Here is a 13,632-nt window from a genome sequence, read left to right on the forward strand (position 1 = left end):
CCCTCACTCAATGACCTGACTGTAGACATCCTTGGGCAAACTCAAGGTCAACTCTGAGTTCAACAACTCGGTCAGATTAGACCCGTCACGCAGATAGATCCACTGCCCGTTGACGAAAGGCCGCGACTCCTGCTTCTCATGCATATAATCGCCCTCGACAATCCAGTCGTACCGCTTCGGCCCGGAGATGGGCGAGCTGAGCCAGATCTGCTTGTTGGGTGGTTGTTTATTGAGTACGTAGGTGCCGATTGCAGGAACGGATATGTTCAGAACACCGGCCTGGGTAAAAAGAGTTAGTTAGTTTTTTTTTCATTTTTATACTTTATAGAGCATGCCAACAGAAGGTCTGCTTGTATCAAGGAAAATAAGAAGACCGCGAAAACAACAGAAAAAAAAAACCGAGAGAAACATACACTGTACTCAGCCTCAACATCCGAGCCCTCCTCCTGCAGCCTCTCCAGCTCGCTCTGCAGCACGTTGAAATAATGCTCCGAGTACTCATAGTACTCCTCCGGCGTCAACGGCGACGGCTCAGTGATATGCGAAGCAGCCCCGGCAACGCCCGGCTGCGGGTTTGGAGCTGGCGGGTTTGCGGATTCTGGGTGGATGCCTTTGCGGTTTGCCAGTGACGACTGGAATGAGCGGGTGAACTGTGCGGCGGAGCTGGGGCGGATGGCGTAGGCCCGGGGGAGGATGGCTGAAGTGGTGGTGGGTGCTGGTGTGCGGATGGATGGGCGCACGGATGCGAGCAGAGCTCGAGGAGCTGTACGGGAGAGCATTGTTGTATGGGCCGGTTTGGATTGGTGTGGGAGGGAATAGGTATTAAGGTTGGAGCTGTTCTGATGATGCGATGGGATAGTTTACATCATCGCGGTTCACCGCCTGCTTTAATTGGTTTGTTTTGGGCAGTATTTGTGATTGGATGAGGTATAGATGAGAGACGGTGGATGGGGTTATTATTTGTAAAAATGGACTGTAGATCTTGGGCAGTATGATGGTTTAGCTTGTTGAATGCTTAGATTGATCTGTAGACATTTGGTGGTGGCTAGGTTGAGGATATACACTTGTAAGTTGTGCAAGTGGATAGTTCGTCAACAACAACCACTGAGACTGCAGCATTTAGTAACTCTAAGAAAGTAGGAATTATAGAATATGTTCAAATTTATTGCCCTTATGATGAAGTGCGTGAGCTGTGCTCAGAAGAAATGTGATACTTGTAAATGACACTCATCACATTTACTCCAGCACTTCGTCTTCCGATGATGATCTTAATCTCAGGAAGGTCTACACATAGAATTTCCATAGGGTGAAGTCTTAGCATAAATTCCATACACCGTAAATGCTTACATGACGTACATTTTCGAGTACCTGTGTAGCAGGTATGGAGTACTACATGACGAAGGCAACTGGCTGGAGTAAGTGAACGACCATGACAAAGCCTGATACCTATGGGAGCTTCGTGTTTGAGGAGACTGCCGAAGGAAGAGTATGCATAATTGCCCGAAATCAACAGAGATAATGCCCAGACAATGATAGCGCTATATCCGGCGCCATTAATAATGAGAAGCATCGCCTCGCTTCCATATTTGATAAACCGAAGCATAGTGATAGTGAAATGATAAATCCCATAGGAACACGAGGTAGACTTGCTATATCAACCACAGGTATGTATGATCTCGCACTCCTGGAACCAATGAACGATCCTTTGAAGACATCTTCGTATTAGCGACCATAGCTATCTAAACATGTCATCAAGCTGTCCGGCGACTCCGATATATGGCCAGTGCGATGAGTGCCTACCAAGACCACGCGTTACAATCTAAAAATGGCCCTCTATAGTCCACGTTGTTGAGCCCGGGCACTAGTCAAAACTAGTTAGAATGCCGAGACGACAGTTTGGGCTCGAGTCAAAGACCAAAACGAGATTCGAGATTGGTAAGTAATGATTAATGAACCTCCTTTGTTCATTTCCGAGAGTGTAGTTAGATGTGTACTCCGTACAAAGCCAGCAAGCCCAAGCCCAAGCCCAAGCCCTCTGTGCAGTAAGATGACGTGGGCAGAGAGCGTCGGCAGGGAAAGTGGGAACCGGGCTAGAAGCGAGTCTATTGAGACAAGCCACATTGCTTTGCCAACACGGCCAGAACAACCTAACTGTCATATTTTCTTTTCTTTTCTTTTTTTTCGGAGAAATGATTATGATAATAATACGCCGTGCTCCGTACATAGTCCGGAATTAATAGTCCGAGAAAGTGCCCTGAATAGCAGAAAATTCGAGTGTCGGTCCACGTTGACGGGACCACAAAGAGATCGGTGGGATTTCGTCTGTTTCAGATGAGGAGAACCACAGTCTTGGTCTTTGACATGGAGATACAGGCATGCGTGCGTACTTGGGTGCGCCACGGAGGTATGTCCGGTATGTTGGCTGCAGAGCCGCAGGTGACTGAAGTCTGATATCATTGGGATTCTCGCTAGTGGCAATTATTAGTCCGGGGGAGTACGGAGTACGGAGGACAATGAAATCAAAAGAATGAATGAGACATTTAGAGTTAGGACCACAGGGAAATCCCTGATATGAATGAAAATTCAAATCGGCTTGGCGTGTAAATCTGTGCCAGGTACGGAGTATATGTACTTGTGTACCGAGTATATCCCCACAGCCTATAGGAGAGCCGGGAATAAGAGCATCCCCAGTCATTATCTCAAGGAAAGAAATACAACTAGCAAATTATGAGTAGTACAAAGCAACTAATTAGAAGCAGAAACGACTAAAGAAATTAGGATATGCCTGGAGAACGGGAAGAACATTGAATGTGGGCGCCAATCCCAAGATGTACCAGAAGAAACACCGGCGTGTAGTCCGGCAAGGCTTGTCATGGCCGTCGGCAACCGATCGGCAGGGGGAGGGAAGAGGGGAGGAGTTGGTTTCAGACGCCTCTTTCTTCTAGCCCTAGAACAACGCCCCCAGTCTAGAAGTAAGGAACGCACCGGTGAAAGGGAGGTGACTATGATTACTATGACTGGCCGATCCGATCCATATTACTCCGTAATTATTGATGTGGTGGCGGCTACATAACTAGTGTGTCATAATTAGTCAGTTTCAGTTGACGCCTTGATGTGTTGAATACTCCGTAATGTATGAATGATATTTTTTTTGAACTACAGAGGATTGAATCGGATTGAATCTCACACTTTTACAATCCGAAGTTATTTAAATTAAATGTACTCCGTAGTGCAATGTTCCTAGGGTTGTGTTCAATAGGCACAGTGATCTGATAGGTCACCCAAGGACCCGGACGATGATGTATCGAGGGTGGACCTATCAGGACAGCTCCCCTGACGGAGAACCAGGGAACCGCGCGGTGGAATCCATGACAAACCATTGGATGATGCAATGCCAGCCGTGGTACGTTGCTGTCTCCACCGTCCGATTTAGGGCAATTTGTTGTTGTTGGGCGTGGAATCTCCCTTGTCTCTGTTGTCTCCGTTGTCTCCGTTGTATACTTCGATCTTACGCCAGGGGCAAGCCAATTATTATTTCAGACAAAGCGGCAGACGCAGGAACAGAGTTCTGGACGTGTACTCTTCCCTGTCAATGACAAAATCCGATGTAACAAACCCTATCGGGGTCTAGGCTATTGTGGAGTGGACTAGCAATCTTGGCTGTGGAGTTGCATCCGATGTGTGCCTTTTTGATACCGAAGAAGCGAAAGAATTAATCTCAACTAGCGCCTTGGGAGAGTATACTTCGATGCACGTGTAAAGGAATGTAAGAGGAGAAGGTCGGTGCAAGGCCATTCCCACGGCTCCAATAGCTGTCAACGGTCCATGGATATTCCCCAGCGCCAATGAGGCCGTGTATCCAACGGTCTGGCCAAAGACATGTCGACGAGAACCCGCCTCCTACCCTGAACATCCAATGGCCATTTCCCATACTCCACCGTGGAACTGGAACATCTTCCAGCGGTTAGGCTGGTTTGACACATTGCTGGGGCCCTGGGGCATTTAAACCCTCCGCCTCCCTCCTTCTTTCCCTCTTTCTTCTCTCTTCACCACCTACCCTTCCTTCATTTATTTTCTGGTCTTCTAGTCCTGTGCCGTGCACGGTCTAAGCCTCACTTTCCTTTCAAGGTCGAGAACAGGTTTCTCTCTTTTCCCCTCCTTTTTACTATCTAGTCCACTCCTTTGTGACTTGTACTTTGACTTTCAAAATGGTCTCTTTCACCAAGCTTTTCACCGCCGGCCTCGTCGCCACTTCGGCCATGGCCGCCCCCATGCATGCCAAGCGCTCCTCGGGCAAGCGCGGTGCCGCCTACAACGACGTCAGCACCGTGTCGGCTCTGGCCAATGCTGGCACCATCTCGTGGGCCTACAACTGGGCCGGTGATCTCTCTGGCTCGCTCCCCTCAGGCGTCGAATTCGTCCCCATGCTCTGGGGCCAGAATATGTTCGGCGGCTGGGCGACCGCCATCCAGACCGCTTTGTCTAGCGGCAGCACCTACATTCTGGGATTCAACGAACCCGACATGACTTCCCAGGCTAACATGAGCCCCTCGGATGCGGCCAGCTACTACCAGACCTACATCACCCCGTGGTCCGGCCAGGCGAAGCTGATCTCGCCCGCCGTCACCTCCTCCACTACCGCCGGAATGGGTCTTGACTGGTTTGAGTCTTTCATCGGTAGCTGCACCAGCTGTGGTATCACCGGTCTGGCCGTTCACTGGTACGGTGACACTGCCGACGATTTCAAGTCCTTTGTCACCCAGGCCGCCAGCGCTGCTTCCAGCAACAACCTGTCCGAGCTCTGGATCACCGAGTTTGCTCTCAACGCTGATGTCAATGGTTCCGCCGATCCCGCTGCTACTGCTGCTTTCCTGAACGAGGTTATCCCTTGGTTGGATCAGCAGTCTGCTGTCACTCGTTACTCTTACTTCATGTGCGCTGAGAACTACTTGCTCAGCGGCAGCACTCTCAACCTGGCTGGCAAGGCTTACGTCTCTTCGTAAGATTTCTTGCTTATGAAAATTTTAAGAATGAATCACGAAAATACGCGGAGGAAGGGTGTGTGAGCAATTGCTATTTCGTTTCTTCTATGGGTTCTGGCGATTGGTCGCCTAGAAGGTCATACCTATGAATTTTGTGTTCATATTTTATAAGGAGTTATAAATGCACATATCCCACGTCATTTCTTTCAAACCTCTCTGTAATCGTAACTGTCTGTATTCTCGGGTCTAGAATCATTCGAGTTTGGAAATGATCAAATATCGCCATCCTTTGAACGTGGCGGGTTGGCAATGGCCACAATGGCAACCAGCCGCCACAATACCTCATAGTTAGATCTAACAATCTAAAAATATCGAGACTAGATATCTCATTATTTGCCTAATAATAGTGTTGACCCTGAAACCTCGTCTTGATAGAGTATTCTTTGATCTAATTTAGTCTCTATCACGTTGTATTCTTTGTTCCTTTGTCTCTTTCAGATAACAATGCATATTGGAATATCGAGATTCGAGGCCACAATGCAGTCACAAAGCCTCTCAAGTATTAAATAGTGAACAGAATCCTCCATGACCCTCCATTCTAAACCATTCGAATACATCATTCAAAGCTAACAAAATGCCTCCACAGCCGCAGCCGCTCAGTCGTTGGCCACACAACTTTGACGACAAATACGTATTCAAGCGTCTTGACATACTATACAGCCCCACCGACCAACAGCTCCTCCACGATCTAGCACAAGAAGTCTACGACATCGTCGCGCTCGACGCTGTGAACAATGGCCGAGCCCTCGTCAACGTTTTCCGATCGAGTGCGTCGCGCGATAAAATGCTAATTGAATGGCGCAAGCGACTGCCGAGATTACCAGCCGCTTCTCTAGCCCACGTAACGGACCACACTCTTCTATGCGGAGCGCTGTATAAATACCTGAATTGCATTCAAGATGAGCTGCAAACGGAGTTTGACAGACGGCAGAATCCACCGGCACAGCAGGCAGGGGGAGAGAAGACCGCAGTGCAGTCAGTGCAGAGGGGAGTATCCAAGTCCCTACAGCATTCAATCGAGGTGTCAGAACAGCAAGTAGAAGAGCAACTAGAAGGGGAACTAGCACAGCAACTAGCACAGCAATCCGCACCTCAACCCGCACCTCAACCCGCACCCCAACCAGAACAGCCACCAGCAGAGCTACAGCAGCAGCCAGCAAGGTCCATCCAAAGAAACCCAGACCGACAAAACAAATTCGACTACGGTCGGCCATACATAGTCCCCAACGGCGACGTCCAGATAATCCGCGCCGACCACCCCGACATGCCACTGACAATGCGAGTAAGCGACTTCCTAACCGACAAAGTAAATCCACACGACACATGCCCAGACGGAGACTGGATCAACATCGCCAACATCCAATTCGAGCTATTCAAACAGAACCTCACGCGAGAAGGCTATCTGCGAGACAGGGAAACAATCTGGCTAAGCCATCTCTCCCTAGACCAAATCGATCCTGCGAACGTTGCTAACCCACAGATTGGCGAGGTGCGGATGGCCGCGTTGAATTTCGCATCTACGATTGTGCGGACTATTCGCGAGTATTGGCCTAGATTGCGGAATCCGTCTCCGGATCCGTTTCGGGGTGATAGGCGCTCGCCGTTGCCTAGGCCTAATATGACGATTATTATCCGGACTGGTGTTATTAAAGGTATGGCTTAGTTAGCCTTCTAGTTTGGTTTGGTTTTTGATTGAAGGATCACATGCTAACGTTTCTATTCTTCTTCTTCTACAGGTGGTGCCCTAACACCTAAACAGCCAGCCTTAGCTCGTCCAACTGAGAAAATGGGTAGTAATGTGATTGCTCATAACCGCCGTTCTGAACAGGTAGCCCGATACGCAGCCGAAAGACACGCCAAGACGAAACGGAAGAGGGCGGAGGCGGAGGCGGAAGCAGGCGCAGGCGCAGGAGCAAATACCGAAGCGGAAACTGGAGCAGAAAATGAAGCTGCGACGAATGCCCCAGTAACCCGCAGAAGAAGGATAACGAGAACACGCAAGACGGCCATGACGTCCGCGACTGGCACTGACTCTGCTCGTGAATCTGACGATGGCATTGATTCGGCGGGCCCTGAGTTCTCTGATGCTAACTACTCCCCTGCTCCTACTCGTGCCCCTGTCCCTCTCCCTGTCCTTGCTCTTGCTCCTGTCCCTGCAGCTGTACCTGTACCTGTACCTGTACCTGCTTCCGCCGGGGAACAACTCCTGGAAGATGTTGGCGATCCTATGCTTGGGGTTTTGGATACTGAGATGTTTAATGAAGAAGGACTGGTGGGTGCTAGTGGTGGTGCTTTACAGGCGTTCTTTGAGGGGAACCACTGGGTTGGAGATCCGATGGATGGGGTTGAAAGGAGTAATGAGGGAACGAGGTAAGTAAGTAAGCGCGGTAGACACCAAGGACTTTATTTTATTGTGTTTTTTATGCTATGTATGCTATGCTAATGTTGCATTTTGCATTTTGCTATATTTAAACTACCATTTTATGACGCTGTGCATAAACAAGACTTAGATGAAGTAGAAAGATATCGCTGTAGGTATATTGGATGGAACGATAGTCATATGTTTGCAAGGAACTTATATATAAACAGAACCAGATCTGAGTACCTCGGCAGGGACATCACCGCGTTATTGCGACATTTCAAGAGCAGGTAAATGGCTTACTTACTGACCCCGACCGGAATTTATCAATCTAGAAAACATAGTCAGTAATCTTGCCCGGATAATAAGAGAAAAAGGGCTTACCAGTTCAGTGACGCTAGAATAGGTACCACATCCAAAAATAATCATGCCCACGAGGAATACCACACCATTCAGAATCGCAGGCTTCAAATTGTGCTTCTCATACCATGCACCCTCTTTCAGTAGCATATACCACATGATTGGTGGGATATAGAACGACAGACCAGACACAAACAGGGCAGAAATAATAGAGAGCAATTCAGAAAAGATGGGGATAGCCTCAGCAATAATCCAGGCCAGGATGGTAACACAGAACACAAGACCAAGCCATGTACTCCACCCCTTCGACGTGTTGACGAAGCGAACAGCCGAGTCCCGGTACACCTTTCCATGGATATATCGACATACAACTGTCGTATTGATCGACCCCGAAATGAAGATGACCGGAAGCGCTATACCGAAGACAACCCTCGAGACAACAGGGCCCGCCGACAGCAACGCAGGCGATTGCACCCCCTGCCCGACAAAAGCATAGATGATAGACCCAGTCAGGGTATAGATAACAATCTGAATACCGCCTAGCCACCACAGCGTCTTGACATAATCCTCAGGGGTATGCATATCCTCCATGAACGACGGCAGACAGCCAGCAAAAGAATACGCAAAAACAATATTATTAGTGGCCACGATAGCCGCAGAGAAAGTAAGACCCGGCTTCGGCCAAGCAGACCACGCAGAAACATCCGCAGCAGCAAAGCCACCGGATCCATTCGAGCTCTGGATCCCAGTCGCAATCATCGTAACGCCAATAGCCACGAGAATCGACGCAAAGTCAATATACCCCAGAATCGCAATCTCGGCAAACGACGGCGGAATAGCGAGCAGCATCAGGATTGCAGCAGATGCCACGCTGAAGATAATCGAGCACGAGCTGCTTTGCGTGATGGTCTGGAATGCGATGGCGCCGGTCAGGCAGTGCGACCCAATCACGAAGATGAGAAGAGCAACGAAGCTGCCTACGAAGATCTTTGATCCCACGTTCCCCAGCAGAAGGTGGCCGACGGCTGCGTAATGACCGACTTGTGGATACCGTAGTTTGACTTCGCCGATGCTGTAGCCTGCGTAGATGGCAACGAAGCCGAGTCCGATGGTTAGGATCACGCCTGCGACCATTCCGAGAGCGGCGAAGGCAGACGGTAGTCCTAGGCTTCCCAGGGCGATGGCCTCGACTATCGAAATGACAGTGAGTCGTTTCCAGCCTAGACGACGGAATCGGGCGGTCCCTTCTAAGATTCCTTGTAGCTCAGGGTCGGCAAGGTCCTGGTCCTTGGGGAGGGCTTCGGTGGCCATTGCGCTGGGTAATTTATCCATGAGTTGGCGAGGTATATATCAGACTGGTATAGATAGATGTATTGCAGCCTAAGAAATATAAAAATCAACGAGAAAGAAAAACCAAAACGAAGAAAGGCGGATCAGATAAGATCAAAAGAGTTAAAATCAACCGAACGGTCGGACCTCCAGAGCGGAGCAACCCCCTCGACAACATGACAGTCTACCCTTATGAAGGGTACATCGCCTGTCGAGATGTGGAGTGCAGTGGAGCCAAGTCAAAACCATGTTAGCAATCATATTGACAAAGACGTGGAGAGAGACTACTGATTGCAAGATTCCTGGCGCTAGATACGGTTCTAATATATTCTGCAGGCAAAAAGTAAGCCAGCTAGGTAGGCCGTGTCGGGCCAAGCCGCAGGAACAATGAGACAATGATATCCGCTAGGCTTATACAGGATAAGCACCCTGTCTTCCAAGACTGCTAATGCAACTTCCGACCTCCAAACCCCGAGATTGTACGTAATTGATTCGGGAATTTAGCTCGTGAAGAACATCTCTTGCTTTGCAGGTCGCTTATGGGGTGAGATTTTTTTCTTCAGGTGAGATTGGGTTGTCTGTATCTCGTTCAAATATGATATCTGTTTGTTTAGTGTTCTTCCTGTCTCTAGCTTGTCTTCTGGCTCGGCATAGTGAGTGAGCAAGTGCTTGATCTGTTATGTGCAGGAAGATGGTGTCTTGGCAATAATCTATGCCAAATCCCGATAACTGGAGCACAAGTAATTGAGGAGCCCATCACATCGCTTGTACAAATGAAGCCCTGTAGGGCGGGCAAACCCCGCGTGATTATGTAATCTGGCTTAAGTTCCGAGGTTCCATCAGAAACTAAGCTAGCCCAGAAAGGAATTACGTATTGTTACTGGCTGCTTGAGACCAGCGACATAGTAAATAAGGGAAATAAAAACAAAACATGGACTCCTCACCGTGTGCCAATCAATAGCTTGAGTAGTTAATTAAATTAGAGGTTTATTGCAAGATCTCTAGCAGGCTGAATTTGAACCACTGATAATTAATCTGGAGGCTATGGATTTGCTTATGTGTAAAGAAAAGCCATGGTCTGATGTACTGCATGCAAATATAACAAATAGCTCATACCATTGAGAGTAAAAATACAGGTAGATATAAGAGAAGAGTTCGAAGGTTGCACAATTGCACAGTTGGTGTTGTCTAATCTCGGAGCAACTCTTTGTATGTCGGAAGTTTCCAGTTTTTGACAGGATCCGTAGAGAACTTGCTGAGAACATCCAATCTCAAAAGGGAAGCAGCTCCCATAAGATAGTTTCCAAGTGCAATGCCAAAAGCGGTGCCTGAAATCTTATCCCAAAGCCCCTCATCCTCGGCAACACCTGCCTGCACCTGGTTGATAAAAGGGCGGAATGTCTGTTCATATGCCTGAATCGCAGCCATAAGAGAACCATTACCCTTCTCAGCAGGTTCACCACAGTGCCGACCAATCTCCCCAGCCAAGACATAGGCCCCAACAATCCCAGAAGTGGTACCCATGCCTGTCATGACTGGTGGACAATAAGCAGCGTCCCCGACGAGCGCGACACGACCGCGAGACCAATGAGGCATCTTGACCATACCAAGACGCTCACAGTAGAAGTTTTTAGAGTCTTTAAGATATCCCAAGATCTCGTCCGCTCTCCACCCCGCCCCTTGAATCATCTCCTTCAACGCCTCCTTTTGCTCCGCAACATCACCCCGCAAATGTTCCTTGAGCTGCTCTGAATTCGTTTGGCCGCCGAGGTATGCTTGAATCTCTTGCGCATTGTGTCTTCGAAGCATGATACCTCGTCCGCCCGGTGCCGAGTACATGGTAGCGACATACCCTTCCCCCTCTTTGATTGGTTGAGGAAAGGTGAAATATCCGATGTAGCGACCGTTGAGGGGACGGAATGCATCGGGGGCTTCCCTTCCGAGCATCATCTTTCGTGTGCGTGACCCTTGGCCATCGGCGCCAATCACGAGGTCGAATGTGTCCTCGGTGGCATTTGCAAATCGCACGTTGATGGTCTTTTCCTTGTCGTTATCCTCGTAGCTCTCAATTGACGTGCCGAAGATATACTTGGCCCGGCTTTTGCTCAGATCATAGATGATTCGACACAGATCGCCTCTCATGATTTCGTACTTGGTACTAAAGCCTAGACTGGGATTTATAGAATCGTTTGCTGGAAAGAAAGCCTGCCGTTTGCCCGCTTTGTTGACCACTTCCGCTCTGGAATTGAATGTGCCTTGAAGGCATCTTCGAGACCCATGCGCTTCATGACTTCAATTCCGTGGCTGCGAAGATCAATCTGGAGCCCCGAAGCTCGAAGGGAAGGGAAACGCTCGACGATTGTGACGTTGTGACCTAGCTTTGAGAGCCAAAAGGCGAGGGAATTGCCGGTGATGCCTGCGCCGCTGATGAGGATTTTCTTTGGTGCCATGATGTTTCGATGTGTGAGTGGTTGAAGTATAATAAAGTGGAAGGCAAGCTGGTGTTAGAAACGAGGATTATGGTGGCTTTGAGGAGTTTAAATACTAGGATAATACTTGAGACCGATTATCTCCGCTCCGTGTTCAGACCGCTGCTTCAGCCGATGGTATACGGAAAACTTCATAGCTCAAGGAAATCAACTTGTATCCGTGCACCACGGGGCTATTAGTGTAATTGTGACTAGCTACGTATGTACGTAGTAAAGGGGGGACCTGCAACGGGGACATCAGGGGCACTGACAGCCCCGCCTGCGATACAGGTGGGAGGCAAAGTCGTCACTGGGAGTAATAGGGTGCTGGAGAGGAGAACACCATGGGGTGACTACTAAGAATGGAAGAAGGTCTGCGTCGCTGCCTCTCAGGGGTGCTTTTATAGTTATCCACACACGACCGCTGAGTCATCATACTGGATCTCTTTCCTGATGCTGCCGATTTAAGATTGTAAGCCAAAACGAGCAAAAATATATAGTACAAGACCCCCTAGACCAATATACATAGGTCATACAAGAATAATACACTCATGCGAAGGTATCAAGAAAACCCAGCATCTGGCAAGAGAAAGTCCCAGTCCAAGTCGATGTCATATGCAGAATCAAGCCCTTCGGGCCCGCCATCAAGACTCGACCCGGACGCAAATCCAGCATTATCAGGAATTCCCAAGGACGAAGAGTCAACCTGAGTCAGCAAAAGCTCATGACAGAATTCAAGACAGTTTTTCGCACTCTGGGCGATGGACAATTCGCAATCGGCACCCGTTCGCATCGCCTCGACTTTAGCCAAGATCATGCTGAGGAACATATAAGCCTTGATATTTGTCTCACCGTGACGGATCCGTTCAAAAGAAAGAGGAACCTGGTCAGCGATAGACTGCTTGAGAAGCATAATATAACCGGAGTTGCGGTGCAACGTTCCGTCGATGTGTTGGGCTTCAAGTTGCGCCAGGAGCTCGATAGAAATGACGGACATCGCGCACCGCATGCCCTCTCTGAATAAACCCCCGCCATTGACCATTAGTTTGGAGAAGCCTTCATCTGGTTCGGGTGACATGATAGCCATGGCTGTTTCTAGGCTGACTTTTAATGAAAAGGTAAACAATGGGTTTGTGCGGGCCTTGTTTGTAAAGTAACAATGCAGAGGTATCATGAATCGACGCACGAGATAGTCAAGTAGGTTTCGGTGAAATGGCTCGATGCTGGAGTTTTGGTTCTCCTTCATGAAACTGTGGTATGCGCGAGACGCATTGCTGAGTTCTGAACTTAAGGCAAGGACATCTAAATAAGATATTTGTGTGTTCAAGCTGGTCAGGAGATGGAGGATACGGAGGCGGACTGGTAATGAGTCAAGCAGTAAGGTTTGGAATGAGGTAGCGGTGTAAGTGCCCTTTGGGTGAGGCTGAAGTATCGTGGTAGCTTCGTCAATCTCATCGTCGTTGATGTTCGAGGGGGCCTCGGTGTCAGATTCGGGGATAGTGGCTGGCATAGACGAATCCAAAGATGACTGCGCCGTCATTTCAACAATTGTCGTCCACAGCCTCCTACGGATTTCGGCCTACAGCACAGATATCCCCGAGATATGCTTTGGATCTCGGTGTAGGTTTATTTGCATGGCTTTGTGGACGAGAGAGCCCATGGAGGTCCACCCAAGATCAGCGCCGATCGAGAAAATTTGTCGAGCTAGAATTGTGAGACAGTCAATTTGAAGCGCGGAAACACTCAGTCGGTCTTTTTCTAGTGGCCCAGAAAGCCATGCTTGCGCAGCATATACCCATCTATGAACCATTTTTCGGAATCCGATATCTGTATTTTCCTCCTTGTGCAGGCTTGAGCCTATGCCAATCACGAGAAGAACTTTAAGGCGTAGCTCATTCGAGGCATTCTGCGGATCATTCCAATATCTCTGGTAATCAACCCGAAAGGAAGGTATATGAAGTATGCGATGTGTTGACTCAAAAGATTGCAGATACAAAGTCACCATATTATCTGAGATCTCGCGAGACGGGAGTTCAAGGCCAAGCTGGGGATTCGACAGTGATCTGCTAGGCCT

General features: G+C 48.8%; 6 protein-coding genes across 6 annotated transcripts; 2 read left to right on the forward strand and 4 right to left on the reverse strand.

The window, feature by feature from the left end:
• Nucleotides 1-3: 3 nt before the first annotated feature.
• On the reverse strand, nucleotides 4-779 carry N7518_009073 (frataxin family protein; the record flags this gene model as incomplete). The annotated part of the gene is made up of 2 exons (XM_057190000.1): nucleotides 4-279; nucleotides 414-779. 2 exons carry the CDS (start codon nucleotides 777-779, stop codon nucleotides 4-6), a joined length of 642 nt encoding a protein of 213 aa, XP_057037656.1.
• Nucleotides 780-4,208: 3,429 nt separating this feature from the next.
• N7518_009074 (glycoside hydrolase family 128 protein) lies at nucleotides 4,209-5,003 on the forward strand (the record flags this gene model as incomplete). The annotated part of the gene is made up of 1 exon (XM_057190001.1): nucleotides 4,209-5,003. One exon carries the CDS (start codon nucleotides 4,209-4,211, stop codon nucleotides 5,001-5,003), a length of 795 nt encoding a protein of 264 aa, XP_057037657.1.
• Nucleotides 5,004-5,616: 613 nt separating this feature from the next.
• On the forward strand, nucleotides 5,617-7,416 carry N7518_009075 (uncharacterized protein; the record flags this gene model as incomplete). Its single annotated transcript, XM_057190002.1, has 2 exons — nucleotides 5,617-6,694; nucleotides 6,779-7,416. The coding sequence occupies 2 exons, from the start codon at nucleotides 5,617-5,619 to the stop codon at nucleotides 7,414-7,416; spliced, it is 1,716 nt and encodes a 571-aa protein (XP_057037658.1).
• A 265-nt stretch (nucleotides 7,417-7,681) lies between these two features.
• Nucleotides 7,682-9,072, reverse strand: N7518_009076 (uncharacterized protein; the record flags this gene model as incomplete). The annotated part of the gene is made up of 2 exons (XM_057190003.1): nucleotides 7,682-7,732; nucleotides 7,786-9,072. 2 exons carry the CDS (start codon nucleotides 9,070-9,072, stop codon nucleotides 7,682-7,684), a joined length of 1,338 nt encoding a protein of 445 aa, XP_057037659.1.
• Nucleotides 9,073-10,278: 1,206 nt separating this feature from the next.
• N7518_009077 (uncharacterized protein) lies at nucleotides 10,279-11,540 on the reverse strand (the record flags this gene model as incomplete). Its single annotated transcript, XM_057190004.1, has 2 exons — nucleotides 10,279-11,260; nucleotides 11,320-11,540. 2 exons carry the CDS (start codon nucleotides 11,538-11,540, stop codon nucleotides 10,279-10,281), a joined length of 1,203 nt encoding a protein of 400 aa, XP_057037660.1.
• A 580-nt stretch (nucleotides 11,541-12,120) lies between these two features.
• Nucleotides 12,121-13,098, reverse strand: N7518_009078 (uncharacterized protein; the record flags this gene model as incomplete). Its single annotated transcript, XM_057190005.1, has 1 exon — nucleotides 12,121-13,098. The coding sequence occupies one exon, from the start codon at nucleotides 13,096-13,098 to the stop codon at nucleotides 12,121-12,123; it is 978 nt and encodes a 325-aa protein (XP_057037661.1).
• Between the last annotated feature and the right edge of the window lie 534 nt (nucleotides 13,099-13,632).

This window comes from Penicillium psychrosexuale, assembly GCF_028828465.1.
Source record: "Penicillium psychrosexuale strain IBT 29551 chromosome Unknown utg000005l, whole genome shotgun sequence".
NCBI classification, from domain to species: Eukaryota; Fungi; Ascomycota; class Eurotiomycetes; order Eurotiales; family Aspergillaceae; genus Penicillium; species Penicillium psychrosexuale.